The 26,185-nt window shown below is 46.0% G+C and overlaps 1 protein-coding gene across 1 annotated transcript in view; it reads left to right on the top strand.

The window, feature by feature from the left end:
* LOC118088429 (piezo-type mechanosensitive ion channel component 2-like) overlaps positions 1-26,059 on the top strand; it is a 50,851-nt gene extending 24,792 nt beyond the window's left edge. The window contains exons 22-38 of the mRNA XM_035122080.2: positions 552-721; positions 1,477-1,646; positions 1,951-2,196; positions 3,500-3,758; positions 8,309-8,497; positions 9,486-9,625; positions 12,295-12,442; positions 13,628-13,842; positions 14,692-14,850; positions 17,116-17,263; positions 18,264-18,452; positions 19,590-19,682; positions 21,691-21,860; positions 22,375-22,491; positions 22,770-22,849; positions 24,940-25,168; positions 25,698-26,059. Coding sequence (XP_034977971.2) covers positions 552-721; positions 1,477-1,646; positions 1,951-2,196; positions 3,500-3,758; positions 8,309-8,497; positions 9,486-9,625; positions 12,295-12,442; positions 13,628-13,842; positions 14,692-14,850; positions 17,116-17,263; positions 18,264-18,452; positions 19,590-19,682; positions 21,691-21,860; positions 22,375-22,491; positions 22,770-22,849; positions 24,940-25,168; positions 25,698-25,953 — 2,978 coding nt within the window. The 3' untranslated portion in view covers positions 25,954-26,059. The remainder of the gene's footprint in view (positions 1-551; positions 722-1,476; positions 1,647-1,950; positions 2,197-3,499; positions 3,759-8,308; positions 8,498-9,485; positions 9,626-12,294; positions 12,443-13,627; positions 13,843-14,691; positions 14,851-17,115; positions 17,264-18,263; positions 18,453-19,589; positions 19,683-21,690; positions 21,861-22,374; positions 22,492-22,769; positions 22,850-24,939; positions 25,169-25,697) is intronic.
* Positions 26,060-26,185: the final 126 nt, after the last annotated feature.

Raw genomic sequence — 26,185 nt, 5'->3', positions numbered from 1 at the left:
TTCCCGTTGAAGGAGAAATGGCTAAGAGAGAGAATGGCTGCTGGCTAGGGGCTTTTGTCTGCCAGCTAATCCATCTCATCTGCATATCTGGAGGAACAGGAACTGAACTTAGTCAGGTGTCCCTCCAGGTGAGTTCCTCTTAGTGGACACTCTAGGAACTGTTGTGACTTGTCTGCCCCAGTGTTCCATCCCACACAGATGTTCCTTATGGTTGAGGAATATTAGACTATAGCATGCAGTGGGTTGAACAGATCCTTCCCCAAGGTGTCCTACTGTGGGATGAGGCTCAGACAGTAATCATTGATATGAGGGAACAGAATTGTTAGAAACTTGTCCCCATTTTCATCTGTGAAATGAGGAAGAGTAGAGATTTCTCCAAGTAAAAAATGACACAAAGCATTTGCACCGCCAAACAAGCCATCTCCAATCTTGGAAGAACTTCAGATGCTGCAGTTGATGCAGGAAATGGGGGTGAAGTTTCAGGCGTACAAAAGATATTTTATGTTGCGTCAAGGCTCTTGGTGATTCTTACGTGTGCTTTCTCTTCTTAGCAGAAAACATCGTTCAAAGAGCAACCAACATTGTTAAGTTCACTTGGGTTTTTATCCAAGCGTTGCTGGATGACACCACAGAGGCACTGAATTCGCTTTGTCAAGATAACCTGGATGTAGCAAATGTGCTGAGGATAGAAAAGTGCATGCTTTGGCGGGAGATTCAGAAGGTAAGCTCTCCGGATTTTGACACTGTTTCCCGATTTAGGAAAGGTAGCAGGAGCAGATCAAGTTGGAAGAGTACAGCATACAGATTCTGGATCCCATCCTTAAGTCCTACCCACTGAATTAGTTTCTCAGCTTCCGGGGTCTGGCTGGAATGTCCTCTGAAGAACTGAAATCTCCAAAACAAGCAATTCAGAATATAATAACAGCTTTTATAGAGTGTTGTATCCAATCAGTGGTGCCAACTTGAATAAAATGTTGTGGGGGCCCAGGTAAGCCCTGCCTCACATCATCGATCACATAACATTACACACGCACACACACACACACCCCATTTGAATAGTAAGGATCATTAACTTTGGGGGCCCCTGGCCCTCTCAAATATTTTATTGGGGGGACTGAAGCCTTCTCGGCCCCCTAGGAGTTGGCTCCTATGTCTCCAATGCTTCACATGCATAATCCTGCTCCTGCAACAGGATTTCCTCTTCCTCTGGAGCAGATTGTGTGTGTGTGTGTGTGTGTGTGTGTGTGTGTGTGTGTGTATGGGGAGAGGAAAATTTCATTGTGCAAGCAGAAGTGTACTGTGTTAGCGGAACAGCAGCGTTGGCTGCAATCCAAAGTCTTTCTAAAACCCAAGGTCTTTATGCAAAACCTGAATTGCTGTTTGCTCTGAATGAGCTCTAAAGAGCAGTTTTCCCTGGGTGAAAGCAGCAGAGAAGATAGGGTAAGCCCTAACTAACTAACTAGGTTTTCTTTTAAGGGAAAAGTGGCCTCGGCGGACATTGTCCTCCAGTATTATAACCTCAAGAAAACCCAACCAGATTGTGGAAAAAGTGAAGCTGAACCAACAGAGATGAATGAGAGTAACAACAGGTCACCCCAGTGCCCGCCTGGAGAGTACGTGGACCCATCCCTTGTGCAGCTCCGCAGGTGAATAGTAACTTGTTGCCGGAAGTTGGAAATGCCCAGCAAATTCCCTTGCTGTGCCTTTTCCTTTATTCTTTTCTCTTTATTCAGCAAGAGTGTCGAGAGAATTCTATAATTGTGAACTCTGAGGACTGGAACTCTGTGAGGGGGATAGGGGTCTCCGAACAATGCTCAGCACTTTTGACAAACTACAATTTCCAGGAGGGAAGCCATGGTTGTTTAAAGTGGTATAAGAGTGCTTTAAATGCCTAATGCAGGTGGGACCTTACTGAATTGGGTTTTGTTGTTTTCCGCCTTTGGGGAGCAGGAGATCCAGCGATGCTTGCAGGGGTGTGACTGGAAATGAGAAGGTGGAAGAAGGGAGCCACAATGGGCCCCGCCCCCAAGGACTCACTTCAGCATTTTCCTGTACAGAATTTGCCAGTTGGGACTCCTCTTCATCAGTAATGGAAGGATCTACACATTCCCTATTTGTGAGAAGTGAAGAATCAGGTGCAGCGCCATCGAGCAATGTTCCTGCTACAATGACAGCCAGTGAATGGCTCCTGAACAGGCAAGAATCTTATTGCAATTAAGCATCAACTAATTGAGTATACTGGAGGGATGGGGAACCTGTGGCTCTCTAGGTTTTGCTGGATTTGCAAAAATCTCAGTTTGCGTTTAAAAAGGGAAACCTGCATAATTTGCACTTCCTGAAACATTTCACGAACCAAAATGCAGTTGCAACTCACATCAGTTGTGCAAAGCAGTTCTCCAACCAAGTAACGTGTAAAAAAACAAATGTGCGTGCTAGGGGAAAGCATGAATAAAAATGCATGTGTGAGTGAAAATAAGATGCAAAAATACTTCATATTAGGGGACATTGCTTCCAAAAATGTGGATTGGGCATAACCCGTTCCCAAGATCATAAGTGATTTGCTTTATCTAATGCATGCTCTTTGTTAATGTGGGATTTGAGCTTTTAAATGTTTTGTGCCGTGTTATAACTACGTACGTAATATGATAAATGAAAAGGTATATATTTACCTTCATGAATAATTTATATCCGTCTTCTCCAACCTGGCACCTTTGATATCATAGAATCGTAGACTTGTAGAGTTGGAAGGGACCCCGAGGGTCATCCATTCCAACCCCCTGCTATGCAGCAAGCTCAGCTAAAGCATCCATGGCAGATGGCCCCCCAACCTCTGCTTAAAAACCTCCAAGGAAGGAGGTTCCACCACCTTCCAAGGGAGTCCTTTCCACTGCTGAACAGCTCTTACCGTCAGAAAGTTCTTCCTGGTGTGCATTCGGAATCTCCTTTCTTGTAACTTGAACCCATCGGTTCAGGTCCTACCCTCCGGAGCAGGAGAAAACAAGCTTGCTCCATCCTCCATATGATTTCCCTTTAGATACAGAGGTACCTCGGGTTACAAATGCTTCAGGTTACAGACTCTGCTAACCCAGAAATAGCACCTCGGGTTAAGAAGTTTGCTTCAGATGAGAACAGAAATCATGCTCTGGCGGTGTGGTGGCAGCGGGAGGCCCCATTAGCTAAAGTGGTGCTTCAGGTTAAGAACAGTTTCGGGTTAAGAACGGACCTCCAGAGCGAATTAAGTTCTTAACCAGATGTACCACTGTATTTGAAGATGGCTATCAAATATTTTGGAGTACAACTCCTATGAGCCCCAGCCAGGACAGCTGAACCATAGTCCAAAACACCAGGTTAGGGAAATCTGTTTTATATTCTGTCCAGCCTAATCTAACTGCACTACTAATTCTAAAATGTACTAGCCAGTGGACACGCACTCTTCCTTATTCAACAAATGGAAATAATCTACATTTCATTTTTGTTTGTTGTTGTTGTTGTCATGCAGGGTATTTCATGACAATGAGCTGGAGCAGTCAGATAAGTTCTACCAGAGTCTTCCCAGGCCCCTGAAGCTGGGAGTTGCTTTGTACAATGCTATGGTGTCTAACTCAGAAATGCTGTGTTATTTTGTGATCATTCTGAACCACATGGTCTCCTCATCCATCCTCACTTTGGTTCTACCTATCCTGATATTTCTGTGGGCCATGCTGTCTATTCCAAGGCCTACAAAATTCTTCTGGATGACAGCCATCATTTACACTGAGGTGAGTGTTCAGTAGATCCTGTTTATATGGCTGAGTGATATTCTCATCTGTGTGTTGTTCTGCTAGTCTCCCTAGAAGTTTTAGCCTCTGGCTTGGGAGCCCTATTGCAGATATTAATATTGTGCGACTTGAAGTCATAGGGTGAATAAAATCTGGGTCATCTTAGAATAAAAATTGTCCAGACTAAAATATGTTTCCAAAGCTTTACTAACATAACTTCATTCAAACAGAACATAAAACAATAATTATACATCCAAATAGTTGCATAAAATCATGTGCTTGTGCATGCACAGGTCCAGCTTCTTGAAAATATCTAATTACTCAAAACAGATCTGAAATCAAGTGTCTTTCTCTCCAGACTCCATTAGCTTGCATTCCAGCCTGAGGCTGTTTTCTCCAGGAGAGACTCATTTGCACACCTTTCTTCTCTGGTGACTGAGAACAAAGGACCACTCCTTCAAAATGGAGATTTGCAACTGAATAACTGTACCATTTATTCAGTTGAGGTGGCAAGAATACACAGAGGAATTATACCAGAAAGATATGGAGGTCTCGTACACCCCAGGTAGTGTGGTTGCTGACCTTGAGCCAGACATCTTGGAGAGTGAAGTCAAATGGGCCTTAGAAAGCACTGCTAATAACAAGGCCAGTGGAAGTGATGATATTCCAGCTGAACTATTTAAAATCTTAAAAGATGATGCTGTTAAGGTGCTACACCCAATATGCCAGCAAGTTTGGAAAACTCAGCAATGGCCAGAGGATTGGAGAAGATCAGTCTACATCCCAATTCCAAAGAAGGGCAGTGCCAAAGAATGCTCCAACTACCGCACAATTGCGCTCATTTCACACGCTAGCAAGGTTATGCTTAAAATTCTACAAGGCAGACTTAGGCAGTATGTGGATCGAGAACTCCCAGAAGTGCAAGCTGGATTTCGAAAGGGCAGAGGAACCAGAGACCAAATAGCAAACATGCGCTGGATTATGGAGAAAGCTAGAGAGTTCCAGAAAAACGTCTACTTCTGCTTCATTGACTATGCAAAAGCCTTTGACTGTGTCGACCACAGCAAACTATGGCAAGTTCTTAAAGAAATGGGAGTGCCTGATCACCTCATCTGTCTCCTGAGAAATCTCTATGTGGGACAAGAAGCTACAGTTAGAACTGGATATGGAACAACTGATTGGTTCAAAATTGGGAAAGGAGTACGACAAGGTTGTATATTGTCTCCCTGCTTATTTAACTTATATGCAGAATTCATCATGCGAAAGGCTGGACTAGATGAATCCCAAGCAGGAATTAAGATTGCCGGAAGAAATATCAACAACCTCAGATATGCAGATGACACAACCTTGATGGCAGAAAGTGAGGAGGAATTAAAGAACCTTTTAATGAGGGTGAAAGAGGAGAGCGCAAAATATGGTCTGAAGCTCAACATCAAAAAAACCAAGATCATGGCCACTGGTCCCATCACCTCCTGGCAAATAGAAGGGGAAGAAATGGAGGCAGTGAGAGATTTTACTTTCTTGGGCTCCTTGATCACTGCAGATGGTGACAGCAGTCACGAAATTAAAAGACGCCTGCTTCTTGGGAGAAAAGCAATGACAAACCTAGACAGCATCTTAAAAAGCAGAGACATCACCTTGCCGACAAAGGTCCGTATAGTTAAAGCTATGGTTTTCCCAGTAGTGATATATGGAAGTGAGAGCTGGACCATAAAGAAGGCTGATCGCCGAAGAATTGATGCTTTTGAATTATGGTGCTGGAGGAGACTCTTGAGAGTCCCATGGACTGCTAGAAGATCAAACCTATCCATTCTTAAGGAAATCAGCCCTGAGTGCTCCCTGGAAGGACAGATCCTGAAGCTGAGGCTCCAATACTTTGGCCACCTCATGAGAAGAGAAGACTCCCTGGAAAAGACCCTGATGTTGGGAAAGATGGAGGGCACAAGGAGAAGGGGACGACAGAGGACAAGATGGTTGGACAGTGTTCTCGAAGCTACGAACATGAGTTTGACCAAACTGCGGGAGGCAGTGCAAGACAGGAGTGCCTGGCGTGCTATGGTCCATGGGGTCACGAAGAGTCGGACACGACTAAACGACTAAACAACAACAACTGTACCATGTGATCTAAGGTTAAACACTACATAGGAGAGTAACAGATATACATCCTAAGTTAATTATCAACCCATTAGGCGCTCAGAGAGCTCTTCTTAGCTTCAATTGAATTTCAATGGAACAGAGTCATTTTCCATTTCAATGTATAATTAAACAATTATACTTAACAACCTGGTTGGACAGTGTTCTCGAAGCTGCGAACATGAGTTTGACCAAACTGCGGGAGGCAGTGGAAGACAGGAGTGCCTGGCGTGCTATGGTCCATGGGGTCACGAAGAGTCGGATATGACTAAACGACTAAACAACAACAACAACAACAACAACAACAACACTTAACAACCTCTTCCTCCATTGAAGAGCTACTTGTTGCAACTAGGAACAAAGGATATTATAGGACAGCGCGAGGGACCTTTTTGAGCCTCAGGCTCATCTTCCCTTGGTGTCCACTTTCCAAGAAATTCATGTAAACAGTGGTTGGGACCAAAAATGGGGCCTAGGCCAGGGGTCTGCAACCTTTAAGACAAAAAGAGCCACTTGGACCCGTTTCCGAAGGAAAAAAATAAACTGGGAGCCGCAAAACAGGGACGTAATTAGAAATCAGAGGGCCCCATAGCAAAATTTGCTATGCCCAATAATCAATGCCCCAAAATGCCATAGAAAATTAATCAGGGCCCCAGTGTACCATAAATCATAATCAGTGCCTGATGTAAATAATAATTAATAATGAGGGCCCAATGTCATCCTCGTCATTATAAAAATAACTTTGAGTTTGGGCTGCCTTGATTACTGGGAATGGGCACCAGCAACCACTGCCTTATGAGTTTGGGCTGCCTTGATTACAGTACTGGGAATGGGCACCAGCAACCACTGCCTTATGAGTTTGGGCTGCCTTGATTACTGGGAATGGGCAAAACTCTGACTCCCTTATTAGGACACCTGTATGGTTTCATCATAGCTGCCAAGTTATCCCTTTTTTAAAGGGATTTTCCCTTATACTGAATAGGCTTCCTCACGAGAAAAGGGAAAACTTGGCAGCTATGGGTTTCATGTGTGTTGCTCCCATCAAGTGAACTTATAAAATTTCCTCATATTGAATCAACCCATTGATTAATACATCTACCTCAATCTCCTGACCAGGCCGGCAGGAGGCCACAGGCAGGCCGCAGGCAGGAGCAGCAGCAGCAAACACGCGCTCCGAGCCCGCAAGCCTTTTCTGCTGCTGGGGGGGAAGAAGCGTGCCCATTTTAAAAAATAAATAACTCCACCCCTGCCCCCCTGTGAGCCTATTGGCTGCAGAAATGCGGCGGGGAGGGGCTGATGCAGGGAGGGGGCCGACCACGCTCCCCAGGCTGCTAACGTCACCTTGCGTCCTTTTTGCACAGCGCACGCGCACAGCGGAGTTGTGGACTCCGGCGGGCGGTGGGCACCGCGCGAGTGTCTGGCGGCCGTGGCGGGCGCCGCCGCATGGCTCAGGTGGCACATGGCTCGAACGCCTCCTCCCCTCGTATCCGCTCCAGAGCCGCAGCAAAGGTGTAAAAGAGCCACATGCGGCTCCGGAGCCGCAGGTTGCAGACCCCTGGCCTAGGCCATGCTTCTGGGCGTCAATTGTGGCTCTCTAAGCATCTCTATCTGGCCCTCTGTACTAAGATAATATTTATATTTGTTGCTCTACCCACTAGCCCCTACCATCACTGATATGTTGTCCAGAAGCAAATGCAGCCTTTGTGCTGCCAGAGGTTCCCCATTCCTGATATATAGAAGAGGATGGCAACCTGGCAAACCACTCTACCACATAAGGGAGGATGGGAAACCTTATTCCAACCCTCTTCCTCAATCTAGGCACCTTGATTGATGGGACCCAGGTGCTTGGACTTTTGCATCCCTGCTAAAGGCATTGGGAAATAAATTTGTTTAAGGGCATCCAGCATGCCCTGTGTCAAACAGATGGAGCAGAAACTTACATATCACAGTTGAATCCAGCAATCTGTGCCTCAGGGCCGGCCTTACAGCCAGTCTGGGTGGTGCAGGGCACCATGGCGCTGGCCCGCCAGGGGGGCGCCGCGAGCTGCGCCCGCCCGCTGGTTGGCTGGTCCACTGGGTGGCTGTGCCCACGGCAGCCGCGCTGTGCCTGCCCGCCCCCCTGCGCAGCAGAGCCTGTGGCAGCTGCGCTGCGCCCGCCAACCCACCATGCTGGGAAATGGGGCGGGGGGGGCGCCAGAGGGATTCGTCGCACCATGGCGCCGGGGCGCTTAAGACGGCCCTGCTGGGCCTCATACAATTTCCGCAAAACTTTTCTGAAAATGAAATTGTCAGATAAATGGAATAAATGCAGGGGGTTGATTTCTCATAATAAAATTGGGTTGTGTTCCCATATTCTCAGCCCTTTGCCTTTGGAATCCAGCATCATTGAGGACTGTGCACTTCCCTTCCCTTGCCAGGTAACAGTTGTGGTCAAATACTTTTCTCAGTTTGGATTCTTTCCTTGGAGCACCAAGGCCTATTGTGGGGTCTACGCGGAAGAGCCGCTTGCTTTGCCTAATATTGCTGGGATCGAGAAGAAGGATGGCTACGTGCACTTTGATCTTGTTCAACTGCTGGCCTTGTTCTTCCACAGGTATATCCTGAAGGTAATGCACCCATTCTTTTATGGAGCTATTTTAGAGCACGGACTCATTAACATTTACTCAAGGGAGGATTCGTCATAAGTAGGGATGGGCAAAATTCATCAGTTTTGATTTCTCTCAGCTTCTCATTTTCCAGTCTTAAATTCAGTTGTCCACATTTCTATATTATTACAGTCGTACCTTGGTTGTCAAACCCCTTGGTACTCGTACGTTTTGGCTCCCGAACACCGCAAACCCAGAAAGTGAGCGTTCCAGTTTGCGAACGTTCTTTGGAACCTGAATGTCTGATGAGGCTTCCACGGCTTTTGCTTGGCTGCAGGAGCTTCCTGCAGCCAATCGGAAGCTGCACCTTGGTTTCTGAATGTTTCGGAAGTCAAACGGACTTCCGGAATGGATTCCGTTCAACTTCCAAGGTACCACTGTACCTTATTATCTTGCCACTTATGTTTATTTCCATTGAACGGTCAGATTCTGATGGCAACATGGGTAGGCAAGGGAGCCATCCAAACCCAAGGTACACCTGGATGAGTGGATCTCCTGGCTCAATCAAAGATACACCAGTGTAACTCCCTCATCCCAGCTCAGCTGACTGAATCAATACTGGCAGATCTTACGCTGGCATGAGCCCTGAAATATTGGTGTTCTTGGGGATCCTCCCTGCTAACCTAAGAGGGTTGTTGTTGTTGTGGGGATGAATCTTGAACTCTTCAGAGGGAAGGTAGGATACAAAAGTAATAATAAATAAACACTGAGACACCTCCAGGGAGGACTCTGTCAATGAGTTGAGGGGCTTCAGGCCTCAATCTCAAGCAAGCAACTTTCTGCTAATCTCTCCATCATCATCTCTTGCTGGGGAAAGGAGAATGTTAGCCGCTTTGAGACTCCTTCGGGTAGTGATAAAGCGGGATATCAAATCTTCTTCTTCTTCCTCCTCAAGCAGTTTGTGGTCCCTGTGTTTCACTGATGTGTTTCACTGTACTTCATTCTGCAGGGCTATGGACTTTGGGATTCCCAAGGTGTCAGTATACCAGGCGAAGAAGAAAAGAACCTGGCAGGGAGGCAAAAGAAGAAAAGGCACAAGGGCCATCTGAAGGAACGTCCATCTGGATCAGGAGGAAACTATTCTTCTAGGTACCCAAGTCCCTCCAGAGCCGCCGCCAGGAGTGTCAACGAAGGTAGTTATATAAACCAAGCACTGCTATGAGTTGTTTCTTTTGGTTTCCCCGTGTATTTCTTATCAGTAAAAAAAAAAAGGTGTCGCGGAAGCAGATTTTTATTCCAAAAGTGTGTGTGGCCAAGAGGAAAAAGTTTGGAAAACATACTGAGCTAATGGACTCTAGATGAGGCAACTTCATATGTTCTTGGGATCTTTAAATGAATTGTTTGTGCCTGTTGTGTTCCTGCTCCGCCTCCTCCTCCTTTTATGGCTGATTGGCCATCCACCCCCCCCCCGGGTTCTCTGAACTTCTTTTACACATACGAAACAGAAAACTTGACCTCCCTGTGTTAAACTGTTACGGTGCCAGCATTTTAGGGGGACCTCTGGGGCAGATATTGGCAGAAGAGCTTCCATTTTAATATTATGCAGAGGTCATTGGAAACGATGCTTGGAGGACTGGCAGCACGGATAACGTGACTGAGTGGGTGGCGGATCAAGTGTTTTGTGTTTTGCGGACGGACCCCACATGAGTTGGTGAGAGCCTAAAATGAGGTATTGCTCTCGTGAAACGAACGCTTCCCAGATAGAGAGCTGTGATTAACTTTCTTTTTTGGCAGACAAAACTCCAGAGGAAGCCAAGAAGAAATGGAGCCTTTTCAGGAAAAAACCCACTGGTAGGAAGAGACTTACTAAAGCAACAATAAAACGGCAGATGATGAAGGCAAAGAAGCTGCTGATTAAAATGTAAATTGGGTATTATTATTATTTTTAAAGCTATTAAAAAGTGAGATGTTGCAAAATGAATGAACAGAGCTGGAGGCAAGGTGGTGGGTGGGTGGGAATATGGGTGTCATCAATGGACCTTCCACTCCCTGTAACAGACTGTGGTGCTGACATCTGTGTGTCAATGGTGGCTGGTGCCCTTTGGGATGGGTAGAGTCAGGAGGCCAACAGTAGGTGGCACCAGAGCCAACGTGAGGCAAAGCTACGGTATGGCTGGAACTGAAAATTGTGGTTCTCTGTTTCTTCTTTTCCTAGTCATGAATTCAGTTGTCCACAATTCAGTTGCTGCAACAATCTGCAACATTTAGCTTTTTAAAAAAATAAAAATCCTTGTGAAAATTCATCAGTATTTTAGTGCAAATTTCCCATGGTAAAATTTGTGTGTGTGTTCAATGTTGACATATAAAGATATTTTCCCAGGCAGTGTTCCCTATTATAAAGCATTTTGCGTGTGTGATAGCTGCCAAGTTATGCCTTGTATATGTACACTTCGGTTGGAGAACTACATTGCAAAATTTGGAGTAGTGTGACTTTCAAAGGACAGCTGCACTTCGGTTCACATATTGGTTGAGGAAGTGCCTGCAAAATTGGCTCAGGGGGTGGGAGAGCCACCAGAATAAGGAATGAAGGGAAGAGTGGGGAGGGGGGGTTGTTCCATCTGCAAAGCTACAATGTCCACGCAGATGAATGACTGCAACAGCACAATGTTAAATTCCACATACAGTAGTTGATTATATTTAAAAAGCTCTCTTCCGGTACTCTGTGAGTACGAGCAGTGGCAGAGGAACCCTCTCCGGCACCCGGGGCAGCGCAGCCCGTACAGACTGCGCATGTTTGGCAACCGTACGGGATGCTGCACATACGCACTCCATAAGGGCTGCCGCTCATGTGCAGCAGCCCCTACTGACGCTGTGTGAGCAGTGCCCAAACGGACTGCACGTGCCCTCGGCCACTCTACAGCTGGGGGGGCAGGGGCCATTTTGTCACCCCTCCCAGAGTGGCACCGGGGCGGCCCGCCCCCTCCACCTCCCCTCCCTACACCCCTGAGTATGAGTATTTAATGAGGAAGCAGGTACAAAAAGTTTGTGAAAGTGCTTGACATGTTTTCTCTTGGGAATATTTGTGACTTGAGGATCCTCCTTTCAGCCCTAGAGCTTTATGGGTGTGTAACACTGCGGTCAGGGACCCAGGTGGCGCTGTGGTTAAACCACTGAGCCTAGGGCTTGCTGATCAGAAGGTCGGCGGTTTGAATCCCTGTGACGGGGTGAGCTCCCGTTGCTCGGTCCCAGCTCCTGCCAACCTAGCAGTTCGAAAGCACGTCAAAAATGCAAGTAGATAAATAGGAACCGCTACAGCGGGAAGGTAAACGGCGTTTCCATGTGCTGCTCTGGTTTGCCAGAAGTGGCTTTGTCATGCTGGCCACATGACCTGGAAGCTATACGCCGGCTCCCTCGGCCAATAATGCGAGATGAGCGCGCAACCCCAGAGTCGGTCACGACTGGACCTAATGGTCAGGGGTCCCTTTACCTTTACCTTTAACACTGCGGTCACAGCAACAACGCTGTACTTCTAAAGCCCGCTCGTAGCACTGTTAGGACACCCTTAACGAGATGCATTTCTGAAGATTGTTGGGTGGTGGTGGGCGCTCTAAAAGTGGTAGAAGAGAGATTTTAAAAGTATAGTATGGATGTGACCAAGTTCTTACGAGCTATGGTGGATGATTCACAAATGCAGCCAAACTCTTTGTTGCTAGACATGCAGCATACATTCCACTGAGCTTTCAGAAAGTAGGTGACCCTTTTGAAAAACACGGCTCTCCTTTTCAGCCGGACTGATCTAGATAAATTTTCACTTGCAGCGCTCTTCAGATATACCATCCCATAAGGCAATTCTTTTATGACATTATTCATCCAGAATGCAGCCTAATCTGTGACGTTTATGCTCTCATGTTCCTGGTTGATGTGATTAATTTTATTATTGTCATCTTCGGCTACTGGGCTTTTGGTGTAAGTATTAGCTCGCCTTGCTAGTTACTAAAGCAACAGGTGCCTTGAATGTTTGCCAATTGGCTTGAAATGTGTAGGAGTTGTTTTATTTATTTTTTCACAAAATTTACACACCACTTGATTATAAAATAAAAAAACAAAACAAAACAAACCTCAAAGCAGTTTACCAAAAGATAAAGCAATAAAATCAAGAAAGATTTCAAGCAATAGTTTAAAACATACAGAAAGTCAAAATTCACATCATTTTTTTTTCTAGGTAGGCTTGTCTGAACAAGAATGTTTTTAGCAGGTGCTAAATACAGTGAAAATGCCTTCCTGATATCAATAGGCAGGGAGTTCCAAAGTTTCTTTAGCTGCCACACTAAAGTTCTTTGATGGATCGTACTCAAAAGCACTTTGTTATTACTTTGCATGTTCCAGAACCAAGGAGGTATTTGACACCAGACTCTTAAGGAGGCTTGAATCTGTTCTGCTAATCTGTTTGAAAGTGTCGAAGCTATAGTGGGGTAGGAGAGTGGAAAATAATGCCAATATATTTCACATCTGCCCACCAATGTGCCCCTTTGGTTTCAGATAGTACACGGGTAGATGGGTTTAAAAAGCCTGAGACACAAATTTTCACGGCCCTCAATGGCTATGGTGGCTCATGGAAATGTATACAGTTGTACCTTGGAAGTCGAACAGCTTAGTCCCCAAATGTTTTGGCTCCCGGACGTCGCAAACCTGGAAATGACTGTTCCAATTTGCGAACTATTTTTGGAAGCCAAACATCCAACGGGGCTTCCGCAGCTTCCGAATGGCTGCAGGAGCTTCCTGCAGCCAATCAGAAGCCATGCTTTGGTTTTCTAACGTTTTGGAAGTCGAACAGACTTCCGGAATGGATTCTGTTCGACTTCCAAGGTACGGCTGTACTTCTAAGCCTCCTGATGTATATTTTGCTTCTTCCCTTGAGTTTGTGGTTATGACTTGCTTCTGTTTTAGTTATGTCCTGTAATTATTGGACAAGAAAATAGACGATTTTTTAAAATGTCACAACTTTGCTGTAGTAGCAAAGTAGTATGTAAATTCAATAAATAATAATAGCTTTGTAGTGTTGAGCAGCCCATAGACTCTGACTGGAAGCCTAGGCTTGCTCCTTTTCTTCACACCTGCATGTTATCAACGAATGATTCTAATTTTTTTCAGAAACACTCCGCTGCCGCTGACATCACAGAGTCCCTTTCAGAAGACCAGGTGCCTGAAGCTTTCCTGGTGATGCTGTTGTTGCAGTTTGGGACGATGATAGTTGACCGTGCCATCTACTTGAGAAAGAGCATGTTTGGGAAGTGTGTTTTCCAGGTTGCCCTCGTCTTTGGCATCCATTTTTGGATGTTCTTCATCTTGCCTGGAGTAACGGAAAGGTATAGCAAATTAAAGATGCCAGAGAATTCCAACAAAAACAGAAACTAGAGCAGAAACCGCTGATTATAGAATCGTAGAGTTGTAGAGTTGGAACGGACCCAGAGGTTCATGCAAGAATCTCAACTGAAGCATCCACGTTTGCTTATTTGTCCCATGTCCAGATCAGAAATCAACCCAGCAAATGCGATCAGTATTCACTGCTATTGCTGCTTTCATTTCACAAATGATATATAGGTAATTTCATCCCCACCCCGTTTGCATTGCATTTCCTTTGAATTGCAATGAATGTGTCAGTGCTTAGTCCCCCCCCTTCACACATAGACACACACACACACACACACACACACACAGCTGATGTTACTACTTTTTCAAAATGTCTCTGCATGCTCAGGCTAGACCGCAATTGGAAATGGGAGTAAAATTTGGAACAATTTGCATATTTGGCCAAGATCAGGGATGGAAATCACGTGATCAAACATAGGTTGTATTGGCCATTGTTCTGTTTTTATAACCTGTGAACGTTACCAAAGTTACTGCATTCTTTTCTGCATTGTTTTTGAGGTTTCCTTTACATTGAAACACACTGAAATTAAGTATGCAATCTATTACATTTTGGCCATAGCGGATAGCAAGATGCATAAGGTAGGTTTCAGTGGAAGCTGAACTGCAGCAGAATGGAAGCAGCGCTGACTGCAGCTGGCACAGGATGGGATGGAAATCTCTTCCTCCTTACAGCTGCTGCATTTGCCTGCGGAGTTCAAGGAGGGCCATGCTCTAAGAAATCTTTCTTCTAACTAGTCATAGTTGTTAAAGAGGGAGATTGGTACATCTCTCTTGTTTACTTGCAGGAGGTTTAACAGGAATCCGGTGGCTCAGCTGTGGTATTTGGTCAAGTGTGTCTATTTTGGTTTGTCGGCTTATCAGATCAAATGCGGTTACCCCGAACGGGTCTTGGGCAACGTTCTGACTAAGAGCTACAATTGCATAAACCTCTTCTTATTCCAAGGGTAAGCAGCACTTTTATAAAGCAGGGCAGAGAAATCTAATAATATCCCCATGAAACGCAAGTCATTATGTTAACAAGCCAATCACAAAAGCAAGAAAGAACGGCTGATGGGGAAAAAATGAGGGGTGGAAATCTCCAGGTGCTTGAAGGAAGATTTATTGCAGGCCTGTGTTGGAACAAATAATTCCTCAGGGGTTCTATAAATATAGAAATAACATACATAGGAAATGGAATAGTAAGGTAAAAGAGGTCCTTACAATCTCACACTGAGGTACTGTGAAACAAAATTATCAATTTACTATTTTTTGTAAAAAAAAAAAGTATTATCATTATCATTATTAAAAATTATTAGTTCCTTTTTTGCCACAGCCCCTCAAATAAACAAACTAACATTTATAAAAATTGAAAAAAACAATTCTGTTGTGTTTTTTTAATTAAAAAACTAGATTGAAACATCTCACCCATGTAAAAAGGCAAAGTAGGAATGTTTTTGCCTGGTGCCTAAAGTTATGTAATGGTAAAAATTAGGAAAAAACTTTTTCATTGTAAAAATTTTTACAAGTTTTTTTAGAGTAATGTAACCTGCTTAGAACTGGGACACGGGTGGCACTGTGGTCTAAACCACAGAGCCTAGGGCTTGCCGATCAGAAGGTTGGTGATTCGAATCCCCGCGACGGGGTGAGCTCCCATTGCTCGTTTCCTGCTCCTGCCAACCTAGCAGTTTGAAGGCACGTCAAAGTGCAAGTAGATAAATAGGTACCACTACAGCGGGAAGGTAAACGACGTTTCTGTGTGCTCCTCTGGTTCGCCAGAAGTGCGTAGTCATGCTGGCCACATGACCCGGAAGCTGTACGCCGGCTCCCTCGGCCAGTAAGGTGAGATTAGTGCCACAACCCCAGAGTCATCCGTGACTGGACCTAACGGTCAGGGGTCCCTTTACCTTTACCTTTAACCTGCTTAGAGGGCAGAAGGCAGTTGCTGGCTTGAGATACCTCCTGAAGTTGTGTGTTCCAGCAGCTGCTTGGCTGCAAACATTATTGGGCGGCCTTAGGCAAGTTAGGATTTCTCCATGTAGCCTGCATAGAAGAGGCTGGAATGAGAAGTGTGAAGCAGTTTGCACACTGGAAATGAGGGGAGCAGGTTGTGTATCACACACACACACACACACACAATCTGCCAAGTGTTTCCATATGCAGCGTCTGCCCCATAAAGTAGTCTGATGTCCCACAACAGCTGGCCCCCAGAGGCCTGGTGCCTCTAATCTTGGAGGTGGCATATAGCCATGCTTACTAGTCTCCAGTGATATCCTTGCCCTCCACAAGTTGGTCTGAACCCCTCTTAGAGCTCTCTCAATTTGGCCATCACTAGGCCACAGCAGATGCACAATGGTCTTAATCGCCCCATTGACTAGGACACAATTGGGCTTTTATGCAATGCCAGAGGGTTTCCCTGACTTCTGAAGTGGGTATAATATGTAGGGGGAAGCGTCGTGCTCCTTCTGGGATAGTTTGTCAACTTTTGGTTTCCACCCTGCACTCGGATCTCACCTGTGGCTCCTAGAAGCTGTTGGTGTGCGGTAGCGGCCACACCCCGGGAAACTGCTTCGACTGACTGCCTGAACCAGGTGAGGGTAGCAGACGAGTCACAAATCCTCAGTGAGTTAGGGACTCCCCCTATATGCAAAGACAAGCTCTAGTAGATTGAGTGGACAAGACCAAGAGTGGGTCCAACGGTCAAGGAGGTGGTTTCTGCGTGTGCTGTGGAGGGAAGAGAGGGGCAGATGGGGCTCATCAACCTGGGAAGGTAGCCTTCCTGGAGAAGGAAAACTCTGGTCCTTGACCTCTGCTACCTTCTGAGATACCTTCAGGAGAAGAAAGGGCTATGGAGTAAACCCTGCAAAAATCCAGAGTGGAGTCCCTAAGACAGTTGGATGGTTCCTTGTGCACCACCTTCTGGCAACTTCTGCAGCCAAGCTGGTTTCAGTCCCAGAGAGGTCACTTCAGTGCTGCTAAGACAGCAAAAGCAATGCAGGAGGCAGCAGTTATGAGTTACTGGTCTCTGCAGCCACAGCAGGTGCCGTGATTCCCCAGCAGTTTGACTTCCATTGTCACTCAAGACAGATGGATGCCAACAAAAGGGCATCAGAGTTTTAGAATTTGTATCACTCTTACAATACTGGGAAAGCCTTTTTTTTTGTAGACAGGCTTTGCCTGTTTTGGGTTCTTATTGCCCCATTAACTAGCCACCTTTCTCCTCTTCTGTGCAGCTTTCGCCTGATACCATTTTTGACAGAACTGAGGGCTGCCATGGATTGGGTTTGGACCGACACCACACTCAGCCTCTCCAGCTGGATCTGTGTGGAGGATATCTATGCTAACATTTTCATCCTGAAATGTTGGAGAGAATCTGAGAAAGTGAGTCTTGTTGCTTATGGGTTACCATTAGCCCCGCCAATCAAGATGACTCCAAGTAGTCTATCAGGAGCAATGACTGTGGCGAGTCTCTCTTGTCTGGCTGCCACAAGTCAACAAGTTTAAGTGTGCCTAACTCTGTGATGGAATGTAGCCTACATTTCTCTGCTCATATTTTGAGCAGAGAATGTGGCCCGCAATAACTCCCTCTCACAAAGACACATGTAAAAGGACATTGGATGTTAACCAGCCCAAGCAAAAGAGAAATGCTTGTGCTGGGCACCTAAAGATATGAGGCAAGGTGAGCTGACTGCCTCAGGCGGCAGGACCCAAAGGGTCAGCATATCCCAGCGTAGATCATTATTTCCTCCTTGTTCCTGGTGTAGATTATCACTCCCTTCCTCTTCCCTGGTGGGGAGGGAGGTGTTATTTTGTGGTTTGCCTCAAACGCCAAAAGGCTGGCCCTGAGTGGAATATATGTAGGATAGTCATATATATAGGGACGCGGGTGGCGCTGTGGGTTAAACCACAGAGCCTAGGGCTTGCCGATCAGAAGGTCAGTGGTTCGAATCCCCGCAACGGGGTGAGCTCCCGTTGCTCTGTCCCAACTCCTGCCCACTTAGCAGTTCGAAAGCACGTCAAAGTGCAAGTAGATAAATAGGTACCGCTACAGCGGGAAGGTAAACGGCGTTTCCATGTGCTGCTCTGGTTCGCCAGAAGCGGCTTAGTCATGCTGGCCACATGACCTGGAAGCTGTATGCCAGCTCCCTCGGCCAATAATACGAGATGAGCGCTGCAACCCCAGAGTCAGTCATGACTGGACCTAATAGTCAGGGGTCCCTTTACCTTTACCTTAGTCAAATATATGCAAATTAAGCAAATGTGTGGAATTCTGTTTTTCAGAATGCTGAGTTTGCGTTACCTTGATGCACAAGTTGGGGGTTTAATTTTTTTTTATCAGCAGAGTATGCACACAGCTCTGTTCCTGTTCTCCATTTTGCAGAAATACCCCCAGCCTCCTGGTCAGAAGAAGAAATTGCTTGTGAAATACGGGATGGGAGGTTTCATTGTCTTTGTGCTCATCTGCATCGTGTGGTTCCCACTGCTTCTTATGTCACTGGTCAAATCAGTGGCGGGAGTAACTAACCAGCCTTTGAGCGTCTCTGTCAAAATTACCATCAGTGGTTATGAGGTAGGTCCAGAGGAGGTGGAGGCTCAATTTATAATAAAGACTGGGGATAAGTATTTTCGATGAGTACTGGAACATTTCCACCATCCAAAGCTATTGCTTTAACATGACAAAAAATAGAGTGGAGTTATAGCTCAATGATCCTTGACGCCTCCAGTTACAGGGTTGTGTCTAATAGTGCCGTTCTGCTTGTAGGGATGCAGGTGGCGCTGTGGTCTAAACCACTGAGCCCCTTGGGCTTGCTGATCGGAAGGTCGGCAGTTCGAATCCCCACGATGGGGTGAGCTCCTTTTCCTCTGTACCAGCTTCTGCCAACCTAGCAGTTCGAAAGCACACCAGTGCAGGTAGATAAATAGGTACCATTGCAGCGGGAAGGTAAACGGCATTTCTGTACACTAAGGGTTCCGTCACAGTGTCCCGTTGCACCATAAGCGGTTTAGTCATGCTGGCCACATGGCCTGTAAAGCTGTCTGTGGACAAACGCCAGCTCCCTTGGCCTAAAAGCGAGATGAGCGCCACAACCCCGTAATCACTTTTGACTGGACTTAACCATCCAGGGATCCTTTACCTTTTAGTTCATAGTGTCAACACCAACCAACCTGGTACTTCCCTAATCCGGAGCTGCCAAGCGCCCTCTTCTCCTTCAGATTCCTGTAGGAAATGCCCACTTTATTTCCCATTGGAACTCCCATTCTTTCAGAGTCGCATGCTATTATCCTCTGGGCTCACCTATGGATCCGTGTTGCTGTGTGATGCTTCAAAGTGATTGTTCTGCTGATGCTGCTGTGAACCGTGCTGCTACAGAGTTTGAATTATGGGTGCTGAAATGCAACTACCGGTAATCCCAGAGTTGTAGAGCAGGCATCCCCAAACTTCGGCCCTCCAGATGTTTTGGACTACAATCCCCATCATCCCTGACCACTGGTCCTGTTAGCTAGGGATCATGGGAGTTGTAGGCCAAAACATCTGGAGGGCCGCAGTTTGGGGATGCCTGTTGTAGAGCTTGTGGGTTGGTTAGCATCAGCCTGTGACTAGTGTGTAAGGCTGACCTTTGGGTTTGAACCAGCTAAGGTGTGATGAGGAAGGTCTGTATAGTGGAGCTGAGGTTTGTAACACAGGCTTCCGTCCTCTTTCTCCTAGTCTTTGTTTACCATGAGCGCTCAGCAGCAGAATCTGGTCCCTTTCACTCATGCGGCGTATAATGAACTCACCACTCAATATGCCCTCCATCCTGTAAGTATATTTTATTGCGCACAAGGAAACCTCCTGCAGAAAAATTTGCCAGCTGTTCGTTGCATTGCTGCTAGTTCTACCAGAAGTGTGGGTTATATTTGGTTCCTTTTTTAAAATCCCACTTTTTATTTTATGCAAGGTATGCCAAACAATAAGAATCTGCATTTGGTGAAAATGCTCAGTACTAATAAGAAAAAGAAGAAAACAAACTGAAGAAAACAAAAATACCGTAAATAAGTAAAGAGAAAAGGAAGAAAGTCAAGTAATTGAGACATTTCGTGGCACCTTATGATGTATTAGCAGACACATTAGTTGGCAATCTCTGTCCTAGGGAACACTTTTTGGTTAAATCAGTTTTCCATTTATTCTGACAAAGGTGTCTCATACTGTTTAAATCTACTGAAATTCTATGGATCTGTCTTAGATTTATGGGGTGTTTGAAATTATTATTTCAAAGCTGCAGTATCTAAATGCACCATGTTCCACAATCCATTCATGACGTGTTTAACATGTAGGTATTTATATATGTGGATATTACTGGTTCTGTTCATCTCCTCATTTTATCCACAATGTGTTTAATTTGTAGGTATTGAAATACAGGAATACCAGTTTCATGTGTCACTCCTCAATCTGCCTGTAACTTTTTTCAGAATCATTTTTCACAGACACACACACACACACACACACACACACACACAGTTTCCATGAAACCATGTTTCCCAAACATGCATATTCGCCAAGAATTTATTTTGCTCCTCATTATAATAAGTTGCAGTCATAGGTGAAAGAACCGGGCTTAACTTACTTTCATAAGTACATAACTCTTCAAATAAATTACTTATACAAGGACTAGATTCGATACTATTCAGATCTGTACTTGACTAATACCATAAAGTATTCTTAAGAAATGTTGTAAAAGTTGAGTTTTTAAAACATAATTGCCTTATCCATAGCTAACCAAGACTTTAGATGAGATAATCTTTAGATGAGACTTTAGATGAGATAATGGACCCAGGTGGCGCTGTGGGTTAAACCACAGAGTCTAGGGCTTGCTGGTCAGAAGGTTGGTGGTTTGAATCTCTGCAACGGGGTGAGCTCCTGTTGTTCGGTCCCAGCTCCTGCCCACCTAGCAGTTCGAAAGCACATCAAAGTGCAAGTAGATAAATAGGGACGTTTCCGTGCGCTGCTCTGGTTCGCCAGAAGCAGCTTTGTCATGCTGGCCACATGACCCGGAAGCTGTCTGCGGACAAACGCCGGCTCCCTCGGCCTATAGAGCAAGATGAGCGCCGCAACCCCAGGGTCTGACACGACTGGACCTGATGGTCAGGGGTCCCTTTACCCTTTACCTTTACCTAATCTCAATTAATACAGGTAAAGTCTATACCCCACTCCTCTTCTCCATTGGTTGGTACAATGTCTTTACTGCTATTCCCACTTTCTTACCAACCCACAAAACATGCAAGGCTAATTTTTGCCATTGGTGATGACTCAAGGATTTACTTTTTGTGAAAATTAAAAAAAAAACAGGAGGGGAGAGGACCATTATCGGAACTTACCATAACTCATTTGTTTTATTGAAATCCTACCAATGCAAGAAGGTTTTATTTCTGTCAAAATCGTACTTAGTTTCTTATTGTGATTGATAATGAACGAGACCCTCCAAATGTTGAGTTACTCATATTCCTCAATATCAGAGCGGAACATCTCTCCATCCCTGGGAATGAATAAAATTTACTGGTAGCACCCTTTTCAAACTCTCCTCCTCCTCCTCCTCCTCCTCCTCCTCCTCCTCCTCCTCCTCCTCCTCCTCCTCCTCCTCCTCCTCCTCCTCTCTTTCTCTCCCAACAATAGCTGGTGAGACCCAATTTGAATTAAAACGGGATTTGAATGGTATCTTTACTGGGTTGCCAAAAGCAGGTTAGATGGGAATTTAGCTTGAGGCAAGGAAATTTCTCTGTCTTGCTTGGAACAACAGCAAAAAAAAAAAAAACATTTGTGTTTTCTCCAGTCTGCCATGCAATTTATAGTCAACTATAGCCCGGAGGACGTCATCGTTGCTAAAATAAAAGGCAATGCCAGCTTGCTGTGGAGCATCAGCCCTGCAAGTCGGAAAGCTATGATTGCAGAACTCTCCAATTCCTCCGCAATCTACATCAACTTCCATTGGACTCTTCTCAGGTTTTTTATCTTTTAAATACAAAGTATACTCTGTGTATGTGTGCCCACACACACACACCCCTCGCTTGTAGGTTTTCCACGGGTATTTGGTTGGGTATTTGCTGGGTTAGATGGGCCATTGGCCTGATCCAGCAGGCTTTTCTTGTGTTCTTACTCACAAAAAAGCACGTCTCTTTTTTGCTGCCCATGGCTGCCACATTGTTGTTGTTGTTGTTGTTGTTGTTGTTGTTGTTGTTGTTGTTGTTGTTACCAAAGAAAGCATAATCATCTAAGAAACTAAATGAAACCTGCTCTGTTTAGTGACCTCACACCCGACCCTCCTAGTCCCACCCTTTACATTGCAGCACTTTGTCAAGTTGTTTTTCCAGAGCAAGCCATCTCTTGCCAAGCCGTTTCGTTGTCCGTTTCATAAGAGGCACATAGTGCAAGAGAGAATCTCTCTCTTCCATAACGCCTGCCCTGAAGAACATCTAAATTTCCCCTTAACCTTTTCTTCCTATCCTTATTGAATCAGGAATGCCTCTCTTGTGAAGAATATTGAAGCATCCGGCCTACACACAATGCGCTATGAAGACAAGCGGATTCAGGAGCAAATCATCGAAATGCTACGTGGGACCAGAACGGAAGGCGTGTTAGTGTTATGTTTTTCTCCTGATTCTTTCAGTGCCCATTAGCGCTTCCCCTGCTATGTGTCCCTCAGCATGTGACATTCGGTGGCATATGGCTCCTGTACATGGGATCTCCACTTGGCTACCATAACTGTGGGTTAGACCTTCCTCCTCCACGGATTTGTATAACTTGGAGGTACATGTGAAAAATGAACACGTTTTGATCTGGAAAGGAGCAAGACCTTTAGCATTCACTGAGGTTTTGTTTTGCTTTCGTTCTGTTCCCCCATCCCCATTTTAGTCTGCTTCCTGGTGTCCTACCAAGGTATCTGAGAGCAGCTGGTGGAGCAGAAGCTAAAATGGCACATCGCCTGCAAGTGGGTAAGTGGACAAAAGTGGAGGAAAAACCTGCCTGCTTGGAGATGAGAGGAGGCCAGAGTTGCAGAGTTTTGCTATAGGAAGGCAAACACAAGAGATGCATGTGGCATATCGTATGAGCAAAAAGCTACTAATTGTTCCAGACATCTGGAAATGTGCTGTCTTTGGGTCAAACTAGCAAAAGGAGCACATGGGTGTCGCTTCCTCCCCCACACCCTCACCCCAAATTCTTTTCACCCAGCTGCCACTATCATGGCAAAAGCTCCAAACAGTCATCCATACCATCTTCGTTTCTCATGAGTGCCTCTGAACTCATGCAGGGCCCAGAAGTGCTTTGGGGGAGTAAAAATGGCTGGTGGAGCTGCTCTAATTGAAGCAAAGGGGGGGGGTTTGTTTAAAAAACAACAACGAAGGTGTCATACATGCTAATGAGGTGCTGCTGTTTTGGGGCCCAGGGGTTGTGGGGTTCCTTGTCTGGATATAAACTTCAGATGTGCGGTGGGTTCTGCACTCCTGATCCGAGTGCCTCTTTTGTTTTCAAAATTAGACGCCCATATAGCTGTTCTCTGTTTAGACCAAGGGTACCCGACGCCCATCACCCTTGACCACTGGCCATTCTGGCTGGGGCTGATGGGAGTTGCAGAGCATCGTGTTGACTACTCCTGGTTTAGACCCCTGGAGCTTCTGCTTTCATTGCTGATTCTTCGCGATGTCTTGCTGAAGATTCAGGGAACATCCGCCTCTAAAGCCAATGAACTCCTCCTTAGCACTCTTTTGCCACTTCCATCTGTTTTGGAAAGCGGCTAACAGATTTGGATGGCGGCTAACAGATTGAGGTTGAATCCTGAAGTACTGTTTGTGGGGGACAAGAGGCGGGCAGGTGTGGAGGACTCCCTGATCCTGAATAGGGTAACTGTGCCTCTGAAGGACCAGGTGCGCAGCCTGGGAGTCATTCTGGACTCACAGCTGCCCATGGAGGTGCAGGTCAATTCTGTGTCCAGGGCAGCTATCAGCTCCATCTGGTACGCAGGCTGAGACCCTACCTGCCCGCGGACTGTCTCGCCAGAGCGGTGCATGCTCTAGTTATCTCCCACTTGGACTACTGCAGTGCGCTCTACGTGGGGCTACCTCTGAAGGTGACCCGGAAACTACAACTAATCCAGAATGCGGCAGCTAGACTGGGGACTGGGAGCGGCCGCCGAGACCACATAACACCGGTCTTGAAAGGTCTACATTGGCTCCCAGTAAGTTTCCGAGCACGGTTCAAAGTGTTGGTGCTGACCTTTAAAGCCCTAAATGGCCTCGGTGCAGTATACCTGAAGGAGCGTCTCCACCCCCATCATTCTGCCCGGTCACTGAGGTCCAGTACCGAGGGCCTTCTGGCGGTTCCCTCGTTGCGAGAAGCCAAGTTGCAGGGAACCAGGCAGAGGGCCTTCTCGGTAGTGGCACCCGCCCTGTGGAACACCCTCCCATCAGATGTCAAAGAGAAAAACAGCTACCAGATTTTTAGAAGACATCTGAAGACAGCCCTGTTTAGGGAGGCTTTTAATGTTTAATAGATTGTTTTATTTCATTTTTCTGTTGGAAGCCGCCCAGAGTGGCTGGGGAAACCCAGCCAGATGGGCGGGGTATAAATAATAAATTATTATTATTATTATAGCATTTCCTTCTTTGTGTGTGGCTAAAGTGGGATTCCAGTTCTCCCTAGGGATTTTGAGTATGGCATTCGAAAGTGGAAGTGTTGGCAAGGACACTTGTTAAACGTTAGGGTAGGAGGAAGTGACTCCAATCCTTGCTCCCGTTAGTCTGGAAGAGCCACAGCTCAGTGGTAGAGCATCTGTTTTGGCTGCAGAAGAGACCCTCAGTTCAGGCTTGGGGATCTCCAGGTAGGTTTGTGTATTTCCCATCAGAAACCCTGGAGAGCCACTGCCAATCATAGGCAATACTGAACTGGGTGGACAAATGGTTCGACTTGGTGTGGGGGCAGCTTCCTGTGTTGCAGCTGTGCAAAGCGCCCACAGCTCCGTGTGTTGGGAGAAGGCAGGCCCACGGTCAGCTCATCCCCACCCCATAATTACGTATCATTTCCACAGCTCATTCCAATGCGCCAAAGGACGTAGACAAGATGGCCTTCTTCAGAAATATCACCATAGAACTGCAGCAGCTGCCTGCCAAGGAGTCCTTAAGCCATGTTCCCGAATGGTGGGTTGTTAAAGAGCAGAGGCCCGGCTGTTTGGGCAATGGATGCAGTAAGAATATGGAGCTCTTCGTCTTCAACGACAAGGTCAGCCCTCCTAGCCTGGGATTTCTGGCAGCTCATGGGTAAGGATGTCAAACGGAAACCTGTTATTTCTGGGGCAGCAATCAAGATTTGGATTAAGGTGGAAGCTTGGGGAGACCTGAGAGAAATCTTTTCCCACTGTGCTGCCTTGAAAAATACAGAACAGGTAGCCAATTGTTGGCAGGAATTCAATACCTGTCAGTGCAAATATTTCAGCTTGCCACATAGAAGAGCCTTCAGTCTTCCTTCCACCGTTGCCAGTGTGTTGTTCTGGGTTTTTTCTGAACCCCCAGAATAAATTTCTGGGGTACACAAGGCAAGAGGAGGGGAAGAAATGCTCATTATGCAAGCCCTTGTGCAGGGCTTCGGCTGATGGGGACTACTTGTGTCAATCTTGCCCATGGAGCAAGACTTAAATCTCAGGGCCATGGGTTCGAGCCCTACATTGGGCTAAAGATTGCAAGGGGTTGGACTAGATGACCCCCCGAGGTGCCTTCCAATTCTATCAGTATATGAAAACTCAAAAGAACACGCTGAACACCACCACCATCTCTTCCCCCCTCCCTACAGCATTGTAGGCCTCTACATGTCTTTTGTTCTGGTCATCGGGAAGTTCATCCGAGAGCTTTTCAACGGCATCTCGCGCTCCATCATGTTCGAAGAGCTGCCCAACGTGGACCGCATCCTGAAACTCTGCACCGATATCTTCCTGGCGAGGGAGGCCGGGGAGCTGGAGTTGGAGGAGCAGCTGTTTGCCAAGCTCATCTTCCTCTACAGATCTCCTGAAACGATGATTAAATGGACCAAAGAACCCAGGGAAGACTAAAGCCAGGGGTGGGTGGGTGTAGGAGTCATGAACAATGCACTGTTTCGGAAGGGAAATGTTGCGTGGGGCGCAACTGCAAAGGGACATGGCAGAAGATACTGAATTAAGAGGTGTAGAGGGGACTGATTCGTGAGCTCCTCAATCTGATGCAAGGCAGAAGTGTAAGCTTTATATGTATGCTGTTTACTACCCTATGTATAAGAGCAGAGATTATGTTGCACATAGCACAGGA

Source organism: Zootoca vivipara, chromosome 7 (genome assembly GCF_963506605.1).
Source record: "Zootoca vivipara chromosome 7, rZooViv1.1, whole genome shotgun sequence".
Lineage (NCBI taxonomy): Eukaryota > Metazoa > Chordata > Lepidosauria > Squamata > Lacertidae > Zootoca > Zootoca vivipara.
The sequence above is the reverse complement of the archived record's forward strand: the minus strand, read 5'-3'. Positions and strand labels throughout refer to the sequence as shown.